The 24,935-nt window shown below is 32.6% G+C and overlaps 4 protein-coding genes across 10 annotated transcripts in view; 3 read left to right on the top strand and 1 right to left on the bottom strand.

Moving 5' to 3' along the window:
• The window catches only part of LOC144850361 (uncharacterized), a 30,096-nt gene extending 20,888 nt beyond the window's left edge, over positions 1 to 9,208 (top strand). For 2 of the 4 annotated variants that reach the window (XM_078707633.1, XM_078707635.1), the window contains 3 exons: positions 5,696 to 5,793; positions 6,145 to 6,291; positions 6,616 to 9,208. In XM_078707633.1, coding sequence (XP_078563759.1) covers positions 5,772 to 5,793; positions 6,145 to 6,291; positions 6,616 to 8,912 — 2,466 coding nt within the window. In that variant the 5' untranslated portion in view covers positions 5,696 to 5,771 and the 3' untranslated portion in view covers positions 8,913 to 9,208. Of the gene's footprint in view, positions 1 to 5,069; positions 5,234 to 5,695; positions 5,794 to 6,144; positions 6,292 to 6,615 lie in introns of those variants that run through there. The other 2 variants (XM_078707637.1, XM_078707634.1) reach the window with 2 other exon arrangements.
• A 912-nt stretch (positions 9,209 to 10,120) lies between these two features.
• On the top strand, positions 10,121 to 16,157 carry LOC144850359 (zinc finger protein 341-like). Of its 2 annotated transcripts, XM_078707632.1 has the most exons (8): positions 10,121 to 10,359; positions 11,723 to 11,800; positions 12,013 to 12,848; positions 12,985 to 13,045; positions 13,085 to 13,111; positions 13,520 to 13,671; positions 13,971 to 14,170; positions 14,361 to 16,157. In XM_078707632.1, the coding sequence occupies exons 1-8, from the start codon at positions 10,326 to 10,328 to the stop codon at positions 15,463 to 15,465; spliced, it is 2,493 nt and encodes an 830-aa protein (XP_078563758.1). In that variant the 5' UTR covers positions 10,121 to 10,325; the 3' UTR covers positions 15,466 to 16,157. The 2 variants fall into 2 exon arrangements, with proteins under 2 accessions (XP_078563758.1, XP_078563757.1); XM_078707631.1 differs by having other exon boundaries at positions 10,122 to 10,359; positions 12,985 to 13,111.
• Positions 16,158 to 16,398: 241 nt separating this feature from the next.
• LOC144850363 (AKT-interacting protein-like) lies at positions 16,399 to 23,400 on the top strand. Of its 3 annotated transcripts, XM_078707640.1 has the most exons (8): positions 16,399 to 16,566; positions 17,020 to 17,093; positions 18,751 to 18,932; positions 19,337 to 19,401; positions 19,819 to 19,919; positions 20,232 to 20,419; positions 20,932 to 21,100; positions 21,869 to 23,400. In XM_078707640.1, exons 2-8 carry the CDS (start codon positions 17,073 to 17,075, stop codon positions 21,968 to 21,970), a joined length of 828 nt encoding a protein of 275 aa, XP_078563766.1. In that variant the 5' UTR covers positions 16,399 to 16,566; positions 17,020 to 17,072; the 3' UTR covers positions 21,971 to 23,400. The 3 variants fall into 3 exon arrangements, with proteins under 3 accessions (XP_078563766.1, XP_078563767.1, XP_078563765.1); XM_078707641.1 differs by lacking the exons at positions 16,399 to 16,566; positions 17,020 to 17,093 and adding an exon at positions 18,417 to 18,598 and having other exon boundaries at positions 20,932 to 21,130; XM_078707639.1 differs by lacking the exons at positions 16,399 to 16,566; positions 17,020 to 17,093 and adding an exon at positions 18,422 to 18,598.
• LOC144850364 (UPF0598 protein CG30010-like) lies at positions 23,233 to 24,698 on the bottom strand. Its single transcript, XM_078707642.1, has 3 exons — positions 24,494 to 24,698; positions 24,244 to 24,292; positions 23,233 to 24,087 (listed from the first exon to the last, which is right to left on the bottom strand). The coding sequence occupies exons 1-3, from the start codon at positions 24,659 to 24,661 to the stop codon at positions 23,627 to 23,629; spliced, it is 678 nt and encodes a 225-aa protein (XP_078563768.1). The 5' UTR covers positions 24,662 to 24,698; the 3' UTR covers positions 23,233 to 23,626.
• Positions 24,699 to 24,935: the final 237 nt, after the last annotated feature.

The following is a 24,935-nucleotide window of genomic DNA, read 5'->3' as shown; positions in this document are numbered from 1 at the left end:
AAGAAGGTGTATAAAAAGCTTGGGTGTTGTCTTTGTTGGCTTGGGTCTCTTTTAATTAAAAATTATTAATTATTAAAAACTCCCTGGTTCAACCCAAGGAATTAAAATAAATAAGCTCTACTCTAGTATATAAATGGAATAATATAATACTTACATAACAATAATAAAGTTCCTAAATTTGACAGGTTATTGTTATATTATAATACGTCTTTACACTGAGTAAAAAGTTGGCGTTATACCCAAAAGCTCTGCAAACTTTCTTTCTGGCTGTTTCACTTTATCGTTTTAATTTAGGTTTTCGCTTATTTTATTTGTATACCCCAACATTGTCATTAATAATTTGCCTTTAAATTTTATTTTATATTGTTACAATTTTGAAATAATTGTCTTTAACTAAATCAATAATATTTATTTTGATTATTTATTTTTTATTCCGTGGTCATTAAGTAATGCTTACTTTTTAAATGTTTTAAAGTCCTAAACATTTAAAATTTCTATTTTTACAGTAAATTTCTATTGACAACTTATTTTTTATTATAAATGTTCTTATTGTTATAATTTTAAAATATTATTTAAAATAATTTTTAACTAGTTAATGTATTTTGTATTCCTTGATGAAGCATTGGATTAACAATGCAGTGCTTTAAAAAAAAGTGTTTCTCCTTTTTTTTTAAATCACAGACTCTAATCATTTGTTTAAATTTCAATTTTTAAGTATAATTGTTTGTAATATGAATATAACAGAGCGTTTCACTTTAATCAATTATAATTGATATGTGGCAATTGTATCAATCCTTGTGGATTGTGTCATAATTAAAAACTAATATTAAAAAAGACAAAATATGTACTTACATTTCACATCTAATAAACATCAAAGTCCCAATCAAGTTTCTGAATGTCTATACTAAATAAAGAGACTTACAGTAGTAGGCCCACTTTTCACAAACTCAAACAGGCCTTGTCAAAGTGATTTTGTGATACATCTACCTTGTTAACGACGATTCCGCTTCAATTTGTGTGGCAGGGAGTGATAAAGTTAGCTTTTTTTCAAATTACAGTTTAGTAAAAGACAACAGTTACAGACAAAACAGAGGGAGGGGTATTTTTTATCCCAAAAGTCTGTTATTGGTTGCAGCTAGATCCATAAACTATTTACTCCCGATTGTAACTACCATGTGATCAGGAATAAGTTTGAAATGAGACATGACAAAGTACCGTATTATAATTACCAAATTCATCCTGTAGAAAATTTAGGCCTACTATTTAAAATAATAAATATTATTTATATTATTGATTACTGCAATGTCTTGCATTACTGTGTGAATAGCAACTTGTTCAGAGATTTTAATATTTTTAACTGTTTGATGTTCAGAGATTTTAATGTTTTTAACTGTTTGATGTTCAGAGATTTTATTGTTTTTAACTGTTTGATGTTCAGAGATTTTAATGTTTTTAACTGTTTGATGTTCAGAGATTTTATTGTTTTTTAACTGTTTGATGTTCAGAGATTTTAATGTTTTTAACTGTTTTTTTATTATTGTGCAATATGTATATGTAATTTTATCTCAATTCAATGTTATATATTGCAATGAGTAGAATGAATAAAACCATGAAAAAAAATATTATCATAAATATTAATTAGTACTTATTAGTGACAAAAATGACAACCATCAGGCTATAATTAGACAAAAATTCTTAATCCTAATAAAAAAATATTCAGGTGGTAAGTAAACCATGGAGGTATAAAATTAATTTTATACCTCCATGAGTAAACTACATAGATATTAAAAAGTTGGAAAGTTAATTAGGTAGTATTAATGATTAGTTTGAATGAAGCAAAATGTGTTTGTTTACCTTCAAGTGTTGCTAACTGTTGCTTTGTCTAACTCCTTCTTAGGTTTGTTTGTTGTATACTCTCCTGAAACTGTCCAGGATGGAAGTAAACGAAAGATTGGAATTAGAACGGCTTAAACAGAGAAAAAGAAATTTAAACAACAGATTATCACATGAAAACTGATTTTCTTGTTTATTTAGTGTTTATCAGCAAACACAGTTAAATTAAATCATCAACGAGAATCATGTAGTTTTGTAGCTCCCTCTCTAGACTAAATTTAGAATGTTTGTGTCTGAAAGATCTGGGTTCATTAGCGACACTACGGTGCAAGAAATCAGCCAATTCACACAGAGTGTAAATCAACAGACACTCTAAGCTTTAAGGAACTTTATCAGACTACAGTTCTAGGGGAATTAAAACTTAGGCACTGATGTAAATTGCGATAACGAGAGGAGGAGGACAAACAACGCACTCTTAATTCCCAGAAGATGAGCAAGTATGTAGTCTGGTTGGCACTGACAAGATGCCTACAAAATGCTGATTAACTAATGTATGGTATATTTACATATACATCAGGTATTCACAACATAAATAACATACAAAACAATTTAAATGCAGATACCTTAAGGATTTAGTTTGTAACATACACAACTAACATAGTAATATTAATCATGCCAATAGTACACCTAGAAATACTACTACGCACATATTTATTTAACATTTTAATTATTTTAATGAAAACCCCTTTGTTAAAGCATTTAGTTACATTTTAACATTTAAAAAATATTTTCCTGTTATTTGTGTCACCAATATACAGGGGTACGCCCACCCTCCTTTTGTGAGAGCTAGAATGAAATTATGAACTACTTTTGATTTCCATGTTTGACAGACTTATTATGTTAACGTGCCCCTTTTTGAACAATCCTGGATCTGCTGTCTATGATACCTGTAAGTTTTTTTTTTCGTTTTAGTACACTGTTGCCTTTGCCATCAATCTAGTTTATGATGCTAAATCTGGAGTAAAGTGTATAGAATCTACCCAGTCATATCTTTCAACTAGTATACCAGGGACTAGTGGTCCAACACATCTGAAGCAGTATGGCGGGCATTAGTTAGTTGCCTCTGCTTCAAGTATGAACACAAAATAACTAATGTACCATTGAATGGTTTGATTTAGGCCTACTTTGAATTATAATTAATAATAGGAACTATATGTATATTGGATATATTACACTAGAATTGAATAAATTTATATAATATTAACAATAATAATATATTGGCCAATAGGAAGTTATTTAATTATATTGCTTTTATTAAGACCTTGAATTATTTAAGAACATGCAACAGCTTGAAAATGGATGAACAGGTTTATCAATTTTATTAATATGACTGTATTTTTGTAAATTGTAGTGTAAAAAAAAAATGTTTCTCAAAATAAAAAAAAAAGCATGAGGGAACTTCAAAGGGGATACCACGGCCCCCCTCTTTCTTTGGTAAAGCACTAAACTGACAAAAACCATGTGTTAGGTTTTCTTTTTGCTTTGAGAACACTCAAAATGGATTGCCACATTTGATTATATTTACTGATATACTATAGGCTGATGACGAGATACAATGTTTTCCATGTATTATTATTATTGTAGACAAATTTATTTCATGTAATGGAAACTTGCCTATTTTTATTTTAGTTGATATGCACTAACTTCCCATTCATTTTGTAAATGCATCAAGTGTCTAATCATAGATGTGTATCTGCAATAAATATCAACGTTATTTTAATAGCTTTTGACCGACTACTAAGTGCAAGACTTCCTTATTAGGGATATTCAAATTTCCCGTTGAAAGGAAGGGAGTGAATGGGTTAGGAAATGGTAAGAAACAACTCACAGAAAGAAATTTGATAGCAAAACTTCTGCTATATCAAGATAACCAAGTTAATCAGATTAGATGCCGCGCTAGTTGTCATGCCTCCTGGTTGGTCTTCCACCAAATCAACATGGGTGCTTGCTTGCTTATTTGTATGTTTGTGAGATTACTAGCTGTACTTCCGTACCTGGAAACAAGTGTCGCGTAATGCGGCATCTGATGGCGAGGAAATCAAAACATGAGCCGCCCATCGCTGAAATGAAACTTTATTGTAATTGAATATTAATCTCTTGATGAATAAGCATATTTATATAGTGGACGTGAAATATGATATTTTCAAATATCATTCTGTATGTAAATTGTAATTATATTTCATATCAGTTGTGTAATATGGCAACAGTACCGAAGTCCTCACAATCACATTATTGTGAAAACCTTTCCAATAACAATGCATGGATCTTCCTCTTGTTCGTGTCAATGACCAATTTATTTGCCACTACTATAATATACAACATGTTTGTTTTATGGTAATTTTTGATAAATATTTTCTGGTGGCCCAGCAAAAAGTTCTCCACAATGACTTTTTACACAAAAAAATATCCATTACATCACTGAGTGAATTTTGGGGTTTTAATTTTTAAATGTCTAAAGTCACATTATTTATATTTAGTCCTAGGTATAATTAGTAAAAGCAGTAATTACACTAATTTCACTCTTCCCTGGTAAAAGTAGCCTATAATTTATTTATGGTGAGAATGGGGTATTCCATTAAAAAAAGCATTTTATTTTAGGCTATCTACATCCACTTTTTTATTAACTTCATTATAACATAAATTATACTTTAATTTTATACTATTTTAGTATTATATACTTACAATTTATGCTAAAAGGAAAAAAATTGTCATTGTCACAAAAACATGCATAAACACCTAGAACCAGACCGATAAAAAAGGACAAAACTGAAACTGTCAAAACAACGATATCTATATGAAACAAATTTATGTTGCGTTTCATCACACGTCCGTATAAATGCGGACGTCGTACCTGTGTGTAGAGACACGTCCGTACAACTGTATGTGTAATGCATTTATTTTGGCGCGAATGTTGCTGCTGCGTTTCATGTTTTGTTTATGGAACGTAACTGTACGTATTTGCATCGCCTCCCTCGATGGTTAACATTGCAAAACAGAACATGATAAATTCAGTTCAGTATTTTTTCTTCCAAATAAAGAGAAATAAAGTTCAAATCGAATCCATTTTATTCTAATATTGTAAATTAGTAACGCGTTAACATTCACAAATGACGCGAATTGCTCCGTTTGGCATTGTGGAGCAGCAAATACTGTTTTCACATACATACAGTACTTAGTACGTCTCGGGCGGCTACACGTAGTACGGCCAACTGCCGTACCTGTTTAGTAAAGTCCAATAAGTAGGCCTAGCTAGTGAACATTTTTTGTTTGTTTCTGCACAAAACGCATTCGTACTAAATGAGAGATTAATTTTCTAAACGGTGCAGCTGATATACAGTTGGTAAATCATTTCATTCAAACACACATGGTTGTTAAAATAGAGGCTAGCTAGGCCTACTAAATAAGAGTAGGCCCTAGACTAGTACTGCTGTAGTAGTAAACTAGAGTGGGCGGGATACAGTATACTGGTAGTAGGGCAAGCTAGGCCCTCTTTATCTAGACTTGGCGTACTCTAATGTAGAATAGTTTTTGGCCCAGGTTGCAGCTACTTGCTGTGATGTTTAGACGACATTTGGCCGACCAAATGATTGTTCATTTTGTTATAATTTATATCCATTTCTGTGCGTGGTATTTAATAAATAAAATATGGTTTTTCTAAATGTTAAGTAATTTAATGTAGTATAGTAGGCCCTAGGCATAATTAATATTACATTTTTTTATTTTATAATATAAATTAATATCCATGTTTTTGTTTGCTCCTTTCTGTATTATAAATTATTTATTTGTGTCTTGTTTTTTTCAGGCATTCTTAGTTTGGTGTGACTCCCTTGGAGGTTAATAATAACTACAGTTGTAAACACTGTAGTACATGCTTTGGAATGGATTCAGACAATTCTTCAGGTGGGATCGCTTGTCTTGCATAACCCATAATAGTGGGATTTTGATGATGAAAGTTTCTAAAAAATCCAGAAATTTGTAGAGGTGCCGACACATTCAAAACTCATATTTTGATCTCTCTGAACTATTGTTGCGATGAACCTCTATGTTTGAGTTTTTGCAGTTCAATAATCTTGGTGTGAGTCTTTCTGACTTATATGACTCTCCACCACATGACTGAACTACTTTCATTTATTTATATGAAACTTTAAGTATTAACAAACTAGTTTAATATTATGTCATTGTTATATTGAGGAAATAAATTGAAACTAAAAATACATTTGAATTGCTAACAACAATAATCTGTCATTTCAGGTGAAGACGTTTATGAATGTGGAAGATGTCAAGAAAGGTTTTTCGACTATGATTTATTTAAAAATCACAAGAAAGATAGAGTATGTAAAAATAAACAAAGAAATAAATCAGATGAAGATGCAGTTGACAATCTGAATGAACCAACAGGTTTGTGAACTAATTTGTTGAGCTATCATGAATCTATTATTTTTTTTTCATACGCATCCAACAGCGAGCACAAACTCGCCAATTACAGGATGGGTAAACTATTTTATAATTTATCAAGCTTATAAACTAAATCTCATATGAGGCTTAGTGAGTGGAGTTGAAAGAGTTGCGAGTTACAACCCTGGCACAAGGTCAGGATTGAACCCTGGACCTTGGGATTGGAAGGCAGGCACGTTAACAACCAAGCTACAGCTCCACTCCATAGTTATACAACATTTTATCAAGTCATTCTCATAAATAAATATTCATCATTTTTCTTTGTAGATCTTGTGAAAGACAGTTCTTCAAGTCCTCTGAAAGAAAATCTGCTTGTATCTTTGGATTCTATTATTGGGTTAGCAACTAAACTAGCTTTTATTTCAGATGGTGAAAACAATTCATATAAGTCAACACCAAGCACGTCGTCCCAATTGACAGATCACGACTACATGTTTCTACAAACTAAAGTGGATGAAGCTGGACATGAGTCAAGACTTAGATGTACATTATGCTCCATGTATACTGAGAACTTACAAGAACACCTTGAGAAACAACACATGATTTACAAGGAAAAAGTACAAGAATTTGTGTCCAGTTACCTTGTAGATAGTAACAAAAACAAACCAGTGATGTGTATTGTATGTGAAACTGAGTACCAGACTTCAACTGATCTTAAAAAACATAAATGCACAAAAGTGGTATGTACTGATTGTAGTAGTGCATTTATTAATGATTCACTATATGAAAACCACACTTGCTTAAGAATTAAAACTTGCGGACACTGTGACTATTCATTTAAAAATGTTGCTTTATTTATGAAGCATGTTTGTGAAAATCCTGAGAAACCTGGACAAAGTAAGATTGAATTTGTAAATGGTGGTCAAATTGTAAATCAACGATGCAAAGAAAATATGACTGAAGAAGATTTGGTTAAGCGTAAAAGACGCTGCTCTTTCTGCACATTCAGTACTATCCACTCCACACAGCTTCTTAACCACTTTAAAGAAAAGCACATGAGTGACCAGGATGAGCAGAATACTGCTACCAGTGAAAATGTGGATTTTAATACGGATGATGAAACTACAACTCAACTAAGTGAGAAATGCAAACGTTGCAGACGTACAGTGCCAAACAAAAACCTTGAAAAGCACAGACGTGTTTGTCAAGATCAAAAAGGCAAGACTTGCATTCTGTGCAAGCACTATTCACGTGATACGCATGATTATAAAATACACGTTGATACTCATAAGGTATGGCTTGATTTTGATGACGTAAAACATGCCAAAGAACACATAGATGACAATAATGATACTACAATTGCAGAAAGCGATAAACAGAACACAACATCCATGAATATTGATTGCTCAACGCTAAGCTCTGAAGATGTAGAAAAAATTGTAATGAAAATTACCAAAGAAAATGGAACGGATACACAAGAAAATGCGGAAGATCCAGTAAAAGAAGAATCTAGCCGCAACCAAAACACTCGCAAGTGCAAATCTTGCGGCAAGTTTATCGTGATCGACGTCTTACAACATCATATGCTAGTGTCGCACAACAAGGTCAGGTTCTTCAGGTGTTTTCTTGATACTTGCGTGAAAGTTTTCTCAAAGCTTGACAAATTTACTGACCATGTAAAACTACACTCTGAAAGTAAAGATATGCTGTGGTGTGGATGTAAGACATGCGTGCAGATGCAACCGTCAGGCATAGCGAAGAGAAAAGAATTAAGGAAAGAAAAAATGAGACAATATTATCACAAAATGATGTATAAATGCACAATCTGCTGGAGTAAGTTTCCCACTGAAGCAGGGTTATTGAAGCATAAAAGCAATGAATCGCATCACTATCCTTGCCATGTATGTGGCAAAGTACAAGTTAGCGTCCGGCAGCTGAAAATACATATGCCTACTCACGACACAGCACGACTTCATCTGTGTGATATATGTGGTTTGGGGTACAAAACAAATAGAGATCTTAAGAAACACAGAAACAATCATTCGGACGAGAGGCCATTTGTGTGCGATTCGTGCGGAAAAGCTTTCCCAACAAAAGTTAAACTCAACCGCCATTTTGTTTGTGTGCATAATCCTATAAAGGCATTTCCTTGTACTTACGATGGATGCGAGAAAAGATTTTCACGTAAAGACAAGCTTAAGGATCACCTTAACACCCATTTGGATGTTGAACCGTTTAAGTGTCCGTATTGTAATAAAGGGTTTTACCGATCAGACAATCTGAGGGACCATGAGGTGCTGCATACCCGCAACTATAGATTCAAATGCACTATGTGTGATAAAGGTTATATGAGACCTAAGCTATTGGAAGTTCACAAGCAACGAGAGCACAGCAGTGACCAGCAGCAGCAGGTTGATAAACAAAACAAACAAGACACTAATTTTCCTCCACTGTATGCTCTATATTCACAACATCCAATACAGATTCTACCTGAAGCCATCCACAATCTAACGGCAGTCCAACAGCTTGTCAATGAACAGCAGCAGCAGTCTGCCATTGATCAGTACCACCAGCAAACATTAAGTACTGCAGTTCCAAATATGGCAGTGTTTGACACTCTATGACCTGACACAAGGATCCAAACTATTGCAATTTGATTGGTCAAAACTTAATGATTGGTATAAGCATGGTGTAAGTGGCATGCTATATCATATAGGACTGTACCTGTCAAAATCAAGTTTTCATTTTAGCTGCTTTCTAATAAAAAAAATGTTTCCATAGTATGCCTTGTAAAAACTGATAATTAGTATGCAACATCTATAGGTTTGGAAATGTTCCACTAATAAAATTCTATATTTGCATATTATACAAAGAGTAATATAATGTGATATTAAAAAAAACTCAGAAGTGAGGCAAGTGATTTGTAATGTTTCGAATCTTATTTCGTTTGTTATAAAAATATATAACGTATAAAATTAACACTGGCTCACATGTTTGTAACACTACCAATGCTGGTCCTGGATATATTTCGCGATTTTTTTTTTTGGCTGTAGGTTGGGTTTCAAAATAAAATAAAATTAATTTTCCTTAAAAAAATATATCCGTAGAGGTTTGAACTCAATCTAGAGGTGAGAGCACTCAAACCTGATCATTACCCTTTATGCCACTAAGTAGTACATGACTGAACAGCTAATAATAGTCTATACGTGTATTATGTAATTCATCATTACGTCATAAATATCATATTAACCTTGTTAAAACCAAAATGACCAGTTAGCTCAGTTGACTGAGCGTCGTGTGACAACACGTATGTCGTAGGTTCGATTCCCACGCTGGTCGGTGGAATAGAGTTAAAGCTATGCGAACAACTGTGTTTGGGGTTCACAGAATAACGTCGATCCCCCTTTCCACCACACAATCATCATGAGGCGACAACATCAATGCATCTGGTGATGTGCTGGAAACGACCCCAAAAGGCTGTGGCAGGGCCTTAGTGCTGAGGCAGGGAGAGTACATTTAACATCTTTTTTTTTATTTGATTTTTTTTTTTAACCCGTATTCGATCTCGTAAATTTTATGTTTGCCGCCCTCAATTTTAATTAATTTTATTCCTCAGCACTAAGGCCCTGCCACAGCCTTGGGGTAGTTTCCACCACATCACCAAATTAATGCGGACGTATAATTCTGTGAACCCCAAACCATAGTGACTATGCCCAAACACACTGATAACATTGTCATATAGCGCCCTCTGGCGCAATGTACTGTACTTATAGATAAAAATTGCTCCGTTGCTTGATTAATAAAAATAGTGGGAGAAATTCAAAGGCATTGTCAATTATGTAGTTTTCACTTTTTGGTATTTTTGAAAATCTTGTTCTACCATATTTAAAAAGATAAGGATATTTTATTTAAAATGTATAGGCCTAGGCCTATATACGATTGGCTCATCAAATTTATACTCAACATTGAATTTTGTGGGTAAAACTGTCATGTGATCATATTTGTCCAATCAGACGACAACTGTAAAAAAACTAAAAATGGCGACACAAACGCTTTTTGAAGCGCTATCTGGTTTGTATTTCTTTTTTATGCTTATTACTAGTTATCTTTTTAGAGCGTTGGTTGCTCATATTTATGGGTAATACTTCTATGAATTATGTTTAGTTCCATAAAGAAAATATTTAGTCTTTATTTCTTCTTTATTGTGAACAAGCAAAATAAAAAGATGACTGGTCTGTCAAACAATACGGCCAGCCTAGCCTAGCCTAATTGGCGGCCTGGCTTGATTTATAAAGTGTATTCTAGTAGGGAGATCCCCCGCCTGTTTTTGTAGTTGAACATGGTATTGTTAATGAAAATGCTAGGCCTAGCTGAGCTCAATATTACTATTCTTTGTATTCATCAATAATATAGGCCTGCCTCCTATATAGGCCTAGCCTACACTAATCTAATTTAATTGATTTATTCACAAAAATAACACAGAAAAATACATCATGATAATCTACTGTACTAGAGAGAGGCCTAGTAGTAGTAGTAGGCCCTCCCCTACTAGTCTAGTATTAGGCCTAACCTAGTAGGCTAGATTTTACTAATAGGCCTAATTTAATAGGCCTACACTACAACAATGCAAATACAAAAAGGGAGATCCCAAGTAAAAAGTAAACAAAATAAATAGCAAGTCAAGGATTGTCAAAATCAATCGCTATACAGGGTAACAGGACGATTCGGCCCTGAGACGATTCGGCCCGGGACGATTTGGCCCTGGGACAATTCGGCCCGGGACTATTCGGCCCGGGACGATTCGGCCCTGAGACGATTCGGCACACTTACATTTATCGGCTTTGATATGCATTTATAAGCATAAAATAAGCTTTTTTCCCCAAACTTTATTTTCAGAGAGACTATGGGGTAGCACTACTAGGGATAAAGATGCAATAAAGCAAACATTTTGAAAACATTGTCGAAAATAATCATTTTTTAGTCACGCGAACGATGTAAACAAGTTACGCCCTCTGTTGGCCGCTTGGCGAATGCACGAAATAAACAAGGTTTTCGAAGTAATAAATTGAATACAAAATTACGTTTTTTTAGTAATAATTATTATATATATTATATCAACTTTGTCAATAACAATAAAATACGGATTGTTAAACACCTTTAAAAACTTGATAAATAAAAAAAAAAATGAATATGAATTTGGTCTAAAGTGAGACGTTTCGGCCCACAAAGTGGGATGTTTCGGCCGAATCGTCCCACCAAAAGTGGGCCGAATAGTCCCGGGCCGAATCGTCTCAGGGCCGAATCGTCCCTGAACCCTATACAGTATAGCCATGGCCCGGGCCATGGAGGTACCTCCATGGTATAGCCTAGGTCTGAAAGATAATACATTGTAACTGAAGAATATCAGTAAATGTTGCATACATTTCCCCCATAGGTATTGATAATCAAACAGCATTAGCAGTTCAGTCATTACTGGAGACATCTACATCTGTACATGAACCACCACAAGCAGGTCTGTATTATTACAGTGTATTATCATTATGCTCACTTTCTTTGTAAAACTTTTTACTTTTTGATCTTGCAAAAACATGTTAAGTAATATCTGGTCTGTATTAATTTATTGGTAATAATGACAGTGTATTACCACTCTACTCACTTTCTTTGTATGGTTTTAAATGCAAAAACATGTATTAAGTATTAACAATATCTTTGTTTTAATTATAGATGATGAAGATGTGTTTCAATGTGGTAAATGCAAGAAGCAGTTCACAAATCTTTCGATGTTTATGAATCATAAAAATAGTAATTGCTTAGCTAACTTATCAAGATCAGTAAACAGTGCGTTTACTAGCTCTATCAATCAGAATAATCTGAATCGTTCCATCCAATTCAATACATCTGTTTCACAATCTCCTCTAGCTCAACTAACTGCTCAAAATGTAATTCTTAGTGAAGAGGTACTTATATCACCATTTAGCTCAGTGGATCATCTTCCAAACAATGTCCTTCAAACTAACAATTTAACTAGCGTTCCATTTGTGACGCAGCAAACTCAACCTCAGCGTAATAATGTTAATCAGCAATGCTTTACATCTGTAGCTGCAATCAACACAGCTTCATTTGCAACTTTGTCTCAAAATCATGTGACTTTTAGCACCCCTGGCATTGCTAGACCAACACCTACCACAGCACCACTTCTCAACATTGCTGACAATACTCAAAATCTGGTTCAGGAAGAACTACTTGTTAATCAGAGTAAGGTTCCAAAGACGTTAAGTTATATTAATTTTGTGAAAGATTATAATGAACTTGCTCGTGATAAATCGTCTGGAAGTAATATAAAAACTGCAAAACGAGAAGGCAAGTATAAGTGTACATATTGTGATAAAACATTCCCAAAGAAGTTTGATTTAAACCAGCATATTCGCAGTCACACTGGAGAAAAACCTTTTCAATGTATTGTTTGTGGCAGAGCCTTTGCACAAAAATCTAACGTGAAAAAGCACATGCAGACACACAAGGTTTGGCCCTCAGGACGTGGTAACACACTCCCGAAAAAGGTGAGTCTATTTTGGGGTTTTTTTTTTTACAATTTGAACATGAAAACCAGTTAGTAGATTTTCTAACATTTGACAGTTTTTTGTCCTTTCAATAAATCAATGACCAACTAAATAACAGAAATGTTATTTTTTTAAGCCAATAAGCAAAATAACATCAAAGGATTGTGAAGAGGAGAATGCTGGTCAGGAGAATGCTGGTCAAGAGAATGCTGGTCAGGAGAATGCTGGTCAAGAAGTGGTGCAACAGCAACAACAAGAAACTGGTAAGAGTTTTCCCAAGAACTATTGATGAGTACAAGAAACAAAATAGAATATGTAATGTATGTATACATTACAGTTTATGGATTCTCCAAGTACATTTTGTAACTTGTAGCAGGGGGAGAAAGTAAAAAAGAATGAATTGTAAAATCAATATTCTTAAACTTATTTAGGCTTCCTTCCACACATGCTATGTTTTTAATAATGATTGAACTTGTTAATATTATGTTTTTTTTATATGTGTGGAGAATATATTGAATAAACGAATATTGTTGTAGTGTAATGCAAACTGTATTGTTTCAGTAGAGTTTGTAACTTGTAGTAAGAGAGAAAATACTGAAAGAATGGATTTGTAACTTGTAAAGATTTTGTAACTTGTGACTTATATGGTAAATATATTTTGTATCTTGTAGATCGAGAGCAAGTAAAAGAATGTATGGTAACAACACAACAGACGGCTGAATCCATTATTGTTGATAACTCGTACCTTTGTAGTTTTTGTGATAAATCTTTCAAGTCTTACTTTAAACTTAAGACGCATATGAATCAACATAAGAATGAACAAGTAAGTACAGTAAAACATTTTAAGTTCATAATTTGCTTCTGGTAGAATTATGCTTGATTGTTGCAAACATAGAAAAGAATGCATAATGACTACTTAAGTATTTATTTAAATAGGACAGTTTATTTTCACTTTTCTGGAATTGTTCCATTTATCATTTCAATTTTTTTGTGGAATACTAATAAATCTGCATTTCTATCCATTTTGCTGGCTGTTGTCTGTCCGATTCTGTCATGCAACAAATTGCCATTAACACAAACTTTATTTAATTTGTTAATCACATTTTTCTTGGTTATCTGTAGGTATTCAAATGTATCCTAAAGTCATGTGGCAAAACGTTTAAGAACCTTGAATCATTTCTCGAACACACCAAGACGCATGAGATGGAAATGTCTTACCGATGTCACATGTGCTGTAAGAACTTTGCTTCTCTCTATGAGCTAGGAGTCCATCAATACTCCCATAGTTTGTATCCAAATCAAGGTCCAAGAGTAGTACAGAAGTAAGTTGTCTTTTTGTTATTTTAGCACAAACATTTGGGAGCTTTTGTTTGGCGACGACCTACCAGGGTCAACATTAAGTTCTGATATCTGAATGCAGTTAGAGTACATTTAGTTTAGGTCTTTAAGATATAAGAGAATGTGACAAAATGTGTTCATTGATTTGATCATTTTTTCTCCCTTTTTTCCCAGAACTTTTCGTTGTAATAAATGTATGAGTAAATATTCAACACAAGCAGCTCTAGATCACCACAACGCTACAACAAACCACCGCTTTGACTGTACTCATTGTGGAAAGGTATTCCCAAGTGAGCGTAACTTACGGCGCCATCTACCGACACACACCAGCGTAGGTACGTTCCGATGCGAGATGTGCGATAAATACTTCAAGACAGAACATTACCTCAAGACTCATCAATTAATTCATTCTGGATATAAACCATTTGGTTGCGAAATATGCCAGGCAGCTTTTAATCGTAAAGATAAACTGAAACGTCACATGCTGATACACAATCCTGTAAAGCGCTTCAAATGCCCGTTTCAATCTGTAACCGGATGCAAGTCGGAATTCAACAGACCGGACAAGTTGAAAGCTCACGTGATATCGCACAGCGGTGTTAAGCCATTCCGTTGCCAGATATGCGACAAAAAGTTTTGTCGCAAAACTAATTTATCGGACCACATGCGAGTACACACAGATGATTACCCAAATAGGTGTGAGAAATGCAACAAGGGATACAATAGGAATCATACATGTTCCAGATTTAAGAGGAACAAATTCACCTCCTCTAAAACGGAAAGTAAAAACATGAATGAAAGGCTTGATGAAATCTTGGAAGTGGACTACTTGAGTAATGCAGATAGTGCTTTAAATACGGATACTGATCAAGTAGGAACTAGGCGATCTAAAAGAATTAAAATTAAAAAGAAAGGCCGACAACAAGAGTTAGCCATGAAAGCTAAAGCTTCCCAGAATGTTCCAAAAGAGAACAAACAAGGGAAGGGTGTGAGTCTCACGGCAAGTAACATGATTGCAGGTATTGCACGAGATTTAGAAATTATAAAAGCACATATGAATGAGAATCAGAAAGATACTGACGACGCTTTACCAACTGACCGTTGTCAGGATGATAATGATATTGAACAAAGTATATTACTCACTCAATTTACAGAGTCCATTTGTCCGCCATCTAAGAATTGTAATCTAGAACATTCTGCTACCTCAGCTTTTGATGCTGTGATTGGATCCACTACGGACAATCAAGATCATTCTATCCAAGCTTCATCATCCTCATGATCCCCTACGTCATTACACTGTTTATACTGTATACAATTATTTATATTAATGTAACAAGAGTCACACTGTTAAATCACTATATTGACAGTATGTAATATTTGTATGTATTGTCGTTCTTTTCCCCTAGCCTAGCCTAGCCTAGGCCGTTGATGTTTACATTCCTACTATAGTCATTTTAAGGTAGCATACAATATACAGTTGTAGCAACAGAATAATATCTAATGGTGTGTGAAAATGTACTATTATTTCTCAACATAGTAATTATTACATGGGCTGTAAAAAGCAGGGAAGGTTATATTTTTAAATCATGTTATCCTTTTATTTTTTATTTTAGTGAGACGACGGCACAGATTCTGCACAATAATAAAAGAATGTACAATTTGTTTGTTAAATTATTATGTGTGTAAACTATGTAGACACTGCTTCATATGCCACCAATTTTAATTCAAGACTTTGCTTAAATAGGAGCTTAACCTCCACATTTTTTATTGTAAATAAGTATGAAATTTTGATTCACTTTTTAAAAGATAAATTAAAATAATTTAACATAATCTCCATGCTATTAATATTTAAAATTCACTAATGTAACCTAGAGAATCATTGTTATTAATTTCGTTATTTTGAAGGCACCCACATTTGTTGGGATGCATTAATTCTTACTGTATTTAATAAAATATTGTGCTAACATACAATATATCTATTTACAGTATATGATATTGTTTTGTGTTGTTTGTTAATTGTTGTAGACCACATCACACATTTAAACTCCAAACCACCATCATTCACCTGACCAATGACAGTCAATAAATAACATAAAATATGTTCATAAGTTGAAGGGTTATTTGAATGGAGAATACACCTTGATAATTAAATGAATAAACGCCCTCTATTGGTCGTGTTTTTTCTCCATAGTCGAGTCAGCTAGCTACGCCAGCCGTTCGCGTTTCAGCAGCAGCAACAGAGGCGAAATGAGAGGCTAGACTTGCAGCTAGAGATGCTACCTTTTTGCTATACTCTGGGCCTAGAATTTTGTCTTTAACAGACATATTGTTAGATAAATATAGACTTGCGAATGTATGAACGTTTATTTTATTACAACAGGTAAGAGTAGAAGACAATATAGTACTATGTAATGGCTAAACAAGTGATTAATATTAAATTAAACAAACGGTGGTCAGGTCAGGAGCTAGCTAGGCTAGAGCTAGTTAAGAGTAGGCCTAGTATATATACAGTAGGCATATCAATGCTATAATAGGCTAGTACCAAAAGTAGGCTAGGCTAGTAATAGTATTACTATAGTGAAGTAGTCTTCTTGGTTCTAGCTGCTACATTTTTATTAAATATTGAAAAATAATAGGCTAGCCGGCCCCCTATTTCTAACCAATATTATTAAATAAACATGAAAATATGAATAAGCGCGTACTTTTGTTTTGTCATACAAGTTTGTGACATTTTCAAAGTTGCAACTACTGTGTAGGCCTAGTAGTAGTACCTATTTAGGATTTAAAGCTTGACATTTTATGAACTTCAATCATTTTAATATTTTATTTTCAGATTTGATAAATTTTGCTTAATGAATTTCTTTAATTGTACATGGAAGGGGTATAATGACAGATGCTAAAGCTAAGGTGAGCTTTTCATTATTTTAATAGCCTGTGTTATTACCTTCATTGATTTATTCAACATATACTAACACAAAAAAAACAAAAATATAAATTACATATGAAAGGAACTTGTGATAATAAAGTTTTCCTTTCTTCTAAAAGTTAAAACTTTGAAAATAATAAATTAAAAAAAACACTAGTTCTGGTATGATATACTATCGAATCGTGTTTCTTTAGATAACACACTTTGTCAAGGTCTTCTTGTTATTTATGATCAACTGTTTTTGTGTGGCAATGCATGTCTGTGCGACTTTCAACAAATATATTATGTATCTCTGTAATTATTTGAACAATAACACATCTTTCTATTGTATAATTTTAACTTCTAATGGGATGTGGTATTGAATTTTACAATCTTGTTTATGTTGGTGAGATAGCCATTCTACAATCTATACAAAAAATGCGTGGTTGTCGAGAACTGTGAAGTAGACTTTCAAATTAAATACAATTAGATAGATTTACCAATGAATGATACGTTTATATCCTTTTGTGATTGTTGTGGTTTGTGTGAATAGCTTTAAAAACAAACAATTTACACGATCTTTACAAACTTGGAGGTTACTTCTCTAATTTGCATATTTGTATAATAGAAAAAAATAATTCTGTATGTTTTGTAAAAGTATTTAGTTGTATCATGGTTGTATAGTATAGTGTTGAGTTTACTGTTTGGTAACCCCTTGACACATAACAAGTGTAGTTGATCAATATGGTGATCATTTGTTCAGGTAAATCATTTTTATTCCATCCAATATTTTTGTCGTAAGTGAAACTGTTTTGTAACATTAAAATGGCATATTCAAAAACAAAATGTCTATGTAAATCATTTAGACTTTAATAATATTTATTTATAAGATTGAAAAAAAGGATTGTTTTGAATGATAATTGTGGTTGACGCCCTCTCTTTGCCATCTATATCAATAATTACTCAATAAAGAGCAAAGTCTACTTAGCAATAATTGTATGACTTGATTTGTTGTTACCATGGTGATTAAGGCTGCTGAATCTCATTATAATATTAAGTAGGACAATACACTGCTGAAACAGGTGATGTTTAGTTATCATTTCTAATATTAAAACTCTTCTTGATCATACAGGTAGTTGTTTGGCCTCTGTCTTATAGGAAAATAATAAAAGAATATTTCAGATTTTAATAGAGTTCTTAATTGTATCGTTTTGTAAAATTACAATTGAACAATTCCTTACAAATGAACATAAGAAAGATCGGTACAGTAATTAGACTGTCTTGAGCCTTTTATATGCAAATTAGGTTAGTATATATTAGCCAATCAATGACTTGCTATGTGCTGGAATGATGTGAGATGAAATTAATAATTTAGTATTGCATAGTAATTGTAGGTATCCATTGCCTTGTACATAGTCAGTACTAACATAGACCATGTTCAATAATTATGATGCTCTCGGATTCTTCAGATGAAGAATTAGTTGAATGGTTTTTCTCTAAAATATGTGTAAGTACAGTATATAGTAATTTTGACAATAATCTTCATATCATAGCATTGTATATATTTTAGTATGTGTCTATTAAAAAGGCGTCTGAGACATTTTAAAATTTATAATTATTATGTAAAATTCACTGATTTTAAATCTGTGTCTTTAATAGGTAGATGAAGATCAGTTGACAACATCCAAACGTGCTGTTACTAAGAAACAACTTCCTAAGATTCCACCTGAGCAAGCGTACTCAGCATCATCTACTAGAATGAAAGAACGACAGAACTCCCTCACTGGTGCCAATGGCTCTTATGGACCCTACTTCCTTGAATACTCTTTATTAGCTGAATAGTATGTCAATTCAATTTATTCTGAAAAATAAGCTCACAATTATTTAAATATGATGATTATGATTGCGTTAGCAGAGTTTTGAGGACTACTACTATCAATCATACAAGCACTCACAGGTGCAATTCCTGTTAAGAACAAATCCCAGTCTGCTTTGCTGTAAATATGTACCTAGTTGAAAAATACTAGGAAGGAAAAGGCAGTGTTGAAAGGAACTGGCACACAATGCTGAGGCCAGTACAAGGATCTCCTAACAGGCACACAATGCTGAGGCCAGTACAAGGATCTCCTAACAGCTCATTCCCTATCTTTAGATAGAATACAGCACTTTTACCTTTGTATTGGTAACATGCTAGAATTAGATCATGTAAGCAGCAGCAATAACATTTGATATTTACTCTTTTCAGTAATCAACTCCAGAAGAATAAACTTCCAGGTGTTTATGTTATACCCTCAGCTGGATCACCTCTTCGTAAGTTTGTCGCATGTTTCTTAAGCTCTGTCTACACTTTCAAACTCTATGACAAAACAAAAAAATGTGATGTGCCCATATATGAACATGATGATGTCATTTCACTACCACATTTGGGCATCATTTTTGTTGTCAAACTAGGTTGATAGTGTAGACCTAAAAACATGAAAAATGAAGATTAATAAAAATCAAACTTTGGATAGACCATTTTGTAGTTTTAATAACGTTAATCACTTCCATGAAAAAAGACAAAAAAATCATTGGTTGACAGCCAATTTGACTATTTTTTGCTTTAAATTACAGTTTCTGGTCAAAGTGAATAACAAATGGCATAGAAAAAAATGTTCAGGGGACAATATCATTAATATCAAATCAATCAATTGATGATTGTTGATAGATCTTTTTTTCTTTGATTAGATTGGTTTGGTGTACTGTTTGTTCGACAAGGAATGTACCAAGAAGGTGTATTTAAGTTTGATCTTATCATTCCTGACAATTATCCAGATGGAGAATGTCCGGTAAGTACTTAGATTATAGACAAATAGTGAATGCATTCTTTCTTATTACTGTAATTATAACTAGGGTATAAAATAAAACTGTGTTTATGATGTATTTAAGTGCATTTATTTGGATTAAGATACTGGGAAGTAATTTATATATAAATAAAAGTGTATAGCATGGTATAAACATAGATCACGAGTACACCAGAAGTGAAGTCAACTGATACTAAGTATCCGTCAATGACGGCCATGTGTCTTCAGAAGAAGACTGCTACAAAAACAGTCAGTTGTGCTCCCATTACAATAATGCATTGTTTTTGTTACTTTCAGAGATTGATTTTTAAAATACCAATCTTTCACCCCGTAATTGATGTTATGACGGGCGAGTTGGATGTGAAGAGGGCGTTTCCCAAATGGAAGCGAGGAGTCAATCATATTTGGCAGATATTGCTTTATGCAAGAAGAGTGTTTTACAAAATAGACACTAAGTTGCCATTGAATCCCCAAGCAGCAGCCTTGTAAGTACCTAATGCTTTATGCAAGAAGAGTGTTTTACAAAATAGACACTAAGTTGCCATTGAATCCCCAAGCAGCTGCCTTGTAAGTACCCAATATTGCTTTATGCAAGAAGAGTGTTTTACAAAATAGACACTAAGTTGCCATTGAATCCCCAAGCAGCTGCCTTGTAAGTACCTAATATTGCTTTATACAAAAAGAGTGTTTTACAAAATAGACACTAAGTTGCCATTGAATCCCCAAGCAGCTGCCTTGTAAGCACATGTATAACTGTACATTAAGTACAATACAATTGTTTTATAAAATCTACTTGTGTAGTGTAGTGTAGATAATTAAATATATCTTATAATTTATAAAGGAACGTATGTATAGTCAGATGCTACACAATATATTACTACGCATTTATCAAATGGTATAGCCACAAAATAATTCAATTCAGAAGCTCAACACCAAATTTTAGTTTTTAAAAAGTAGTGGTAAAAACTATTGTAACTGTTTACTATTTTTACTAAAGGTATGACAATGATCAAGAATTATTTAAAAGCAAAGTTTTGGAGTCTGTTCAGTTGTGCAAGAGTAAAATGTATGAAGCACCCGACAGTGACGATCCGCATGCTATTAGGTTCAGTGAACTACCAGATGAAACACATGACAAAGTTAAACATAGCATCTGTGAGGCGAAGGTTTGTCTTTCATGAATCTTAATAAGTGGGGTAAGGGAATTCCAACGTTTATCATCATCATTTTAATCACCCGTTTCATCATCATTATCATTTTTATCACCCGTTTCATCACCATTATCATTTTTATCACCCGTTTCATCACCATTATCATTTTTATCACCCGTTTCATCATATATCATCATTTTATTTCATTTAAACTCATCTTTCTGGGTTGCGGGTCCAAAGATTTAGATTATGTGACCAGTTTCTGTACACAATCATTTTGATTTAGTGGATTTAAAAAAAAAAAATTAAGAGTTCCTTGATTTCTTTGTCATTATTATGTTAATCATATTATCAACATCATTATCATCATACATCATCATCAAACGTCATCATTCATCATCATCATGCATCATTATCATCATATCATCATCATACATCATTTATCATTATCATCATACATCATCATCATATTATCATACATCATCATATTATCATCATCATACATTATTATCATACATCATCATAATTATTATCATCATACATTATTATCATCATACATTATTATCATACATCATCATTCATCATTATCATCATCATATCCTCATTATATTATCATCATACATAAATATTATCCATCATCATCATCATACTCCTCCTCTATGTTATCAATATGGTGTTCATATAGTAGTAGTAACCTTTTGCTTATTATAATAAGCTCTGCTTTCCTATGATATTTAATGATAATTTAAAATACTAATAATGTTTTTAATTTGATTTCAACAGTCATTATTAGACGACGAGCCTGGAATGAAGAATGCTCAGAGTTCAGGCTTATCTTGGGTTAAACCTGGTACTACCCAGGTGTTTAGTAGAGATTCTCACTGATGCCAATAGAAAATAAAAAACATTGGACAGCACAGTACAAAGGTATGTTGTGACACATACATGGTTTGGCATGAACAGTAAGAAATTCATTTTAAAGAAAATAATGTATATAATCATATTTTTTTCAAAAGCTAGTGTGTGCACATTTGGATATGATAAGTGGAATATTATAGTTATAGGATTTTATGGGTTAAGGAAAAAATACTATGAGTAATAAAAAAAAGTAATTTTTATATATTGAAATCATGGGGTCACCACACATCACTTTATTTGCACCCTAGGGGGTTAGTATTTTGATACAAGTTGTGGTATTTTATTGTTTTTATTTACAAAATGTATATCAGTACTTAAAATATATATGATGCATTTGCTTTGCTTTGAAGTCAGATCAAGAAGAAAAGTTGTATAGAAATATTTGTATTTATTCTAAAGTAGATTTGTTCTTTTTATTTGTATTATTAATGCAGTAGTAACTTGTTTGTTTTTCAAGCTAAAAATAAGAGTTCAATTAAATCTTCCTAATTTATATTATATGAAACTATAGAGGGCGGCAGTTTGCTGCAATCTTTCTACTGGTAGAATTCCGTGAACCATGTCTGCTTACCTGCCAACATACTTACTGATTTGTTCCCTATTTTTTACAGCCTAGTATCCATTTTTTTCTTATTTTATTTGGGTGTGAAACAAAATATGTTTAATGCATATTTGTGGAAAACTGTTCCTTTTCTACAGTCACAAGGATGGCCATTATTTTGTTAATGTTGGCATGTCTGTAATTCTACCTCGGAACCTTTCTATTAAAAACCTTGTGAGAACTGAGCAATATTTTATAACTTTTGTCTTTGTGGAGTAGGACTTATATACAGCTGTATAACTTAATTATTATGTGTACATCTATGTAAATAATCATGTAGGCAATTATATGTACCTGCTGTTGCCATGTACTTAAGTACTAAATACTTAAGTTTAAACTTAAGTATAATTACACTCTACCAATGACTTCCGTAGTGCCTTTAATCCTTCTCTATATATTGTGTATTTTTAGTCTGATAATTGTCAAGTATTTAATAATTTTGATGCTCATTTATCATGTGTATACATTTAGTATTCAACATTCCAAATTCATTATATAAAACATTATTTTGTACAGATAGTATTTAACATACTGTAACAACAGCAAACATACAAATCATTGTCGTTTTCTTGATTTATTGTTTACAATTATTTGGTTTTGTTGAGTAACAAAAGTTCATTTTTCATAGTAAATTAAGAATATAATGTGCACTTTATACTTGGTAATGTAAAAATATTGATTTTGTGTTTATCATTCACATTTTTCATGAATGTAAATATCATTGCCAATAGACTAGTGTATGTGTAAAATGGTTTATTTTTTCTTGTGGTGCAATTTAAAATAAAAGATACATGGAAACATAAGTTTGCTTATTTATTCAATATTCATTACAGTATAACCATATTGTCTTAAATCTACAATCTTACTGATCCTATTTGTGGATTATTTTTGTGAAAGGTTTTAACCTGTAGATCCTAATGATAATTTAATTATATATTTATGACAATCCTTCACTCTCTGCTCAACATCATGGGAAATATTTAGACAACCACTTTGCTGTTCAAATGAATTCAACATCATATTTATTGCCCTTGTGTACCAGCACCATCAAAGTCCATTACATATTTCAACATATCATTTGTTAAAGTATACCTAGTTCCTTTCCAATTGAAATGTGTTGGAGGGGCATATTCACCTTTCTCACCAAATTCAAAATAAGGACTAAACTCTATTGCAAGACTAGACTTCACCAAAGCCACATGTCCATATTTCTCTTTAGTTGGATAATAAACTCTCCCACTGTGTGGTAACATACATATTTTGTCAGGTTGAAAATCTACTGTCAGTTTATCATGGGCATGGTTATATGAAAGTAAATCGCCATCATCTGTTTCAACTATATTAGTGTATACAATAGGACGATCATCACATCTGATGTAATTGAGTTCAGGACCACAGACGGACACGTAAGGAAATTCCTCTGTATAGACACCACTTTTATTTAGCTTCATTCGTTTGAAGAAGAATGCCAAGAATTTTTTATCTGAATAATTATAATAAAGATAAAAATAATTAAGGTAATTTTGACAATTTCTGCAATGTTCTATTTCATAAATGAAATGCAAGATTGTGATTCATTTATTTGATGTTTGCTTAAAAAAATTATTTGTTTAAAAAATAATCTTTTCGACAATTATACCTTTAAAACATGTAATGAAGTTCTTCACTTTTGTGTCATCTAAGAAAAGCTGAAAAAAATATCAATGAAAATTACAATAAATCTTAAACTATGACTATATGCCTAGGCCAAAATATTAAGGCCTAGTACAACTTTAATACATTAAACATATTATGTATTGTTATTCTTGTCATGTCATACCACCACAAAACTACTCAAGTTCTAACTACTGTATAGCACTTTCAAACACTGACATGACAGTCTCACCAACCTGTCCCTGATGATCGATGTAATAAAAGTACTCTCTAACTCTACTTTTACGAGGTCCTTCATTAATTGGTGATTGACCTTGAACATAACTTATGTATCTTGAAGTAAAACGGAAGCAGGTTCCAACACTTCTTGCAAATTTATTTTTTAAACATAAAATAAATAACATTTTGCTGGAAGGAACTCACAATGTTTTTGTTTTTGTATCTTCAATCAACCTTTGACACAAACTTGACACGCTTTCAGACGTTTAATAAAAAGCAATACAATTAATAGCTATATTAAAGATTTTCAGCCCTATTAACATAAAAATAAAATATATAAAATATGCACAAAATATCGATTCCTAACGAAATCTTTAAAAAATATGTAAAAATTAAACATTACAATATTTCTCTAATGAATGTATTTGTTATTGTTATGACGATAAGTAAAGGTCAAGC

Source organism: Antedon bifida, chromosome 8 (assembly GCF_963402885.1).
Source record: "Antedon bifida chromosome 8, ecAntBifi1.1, whole genome shotgun sequence".
Classification (NCBI taxonomy): Eukaryota; Metazoa; Echinodermata; class Crinoidea; order Comatulida; family Antedonidae; genus Antedon; species Antedon bifida.
This window is presented reverse-complemented; position numbering and strand designations above follow the sequence as displayed.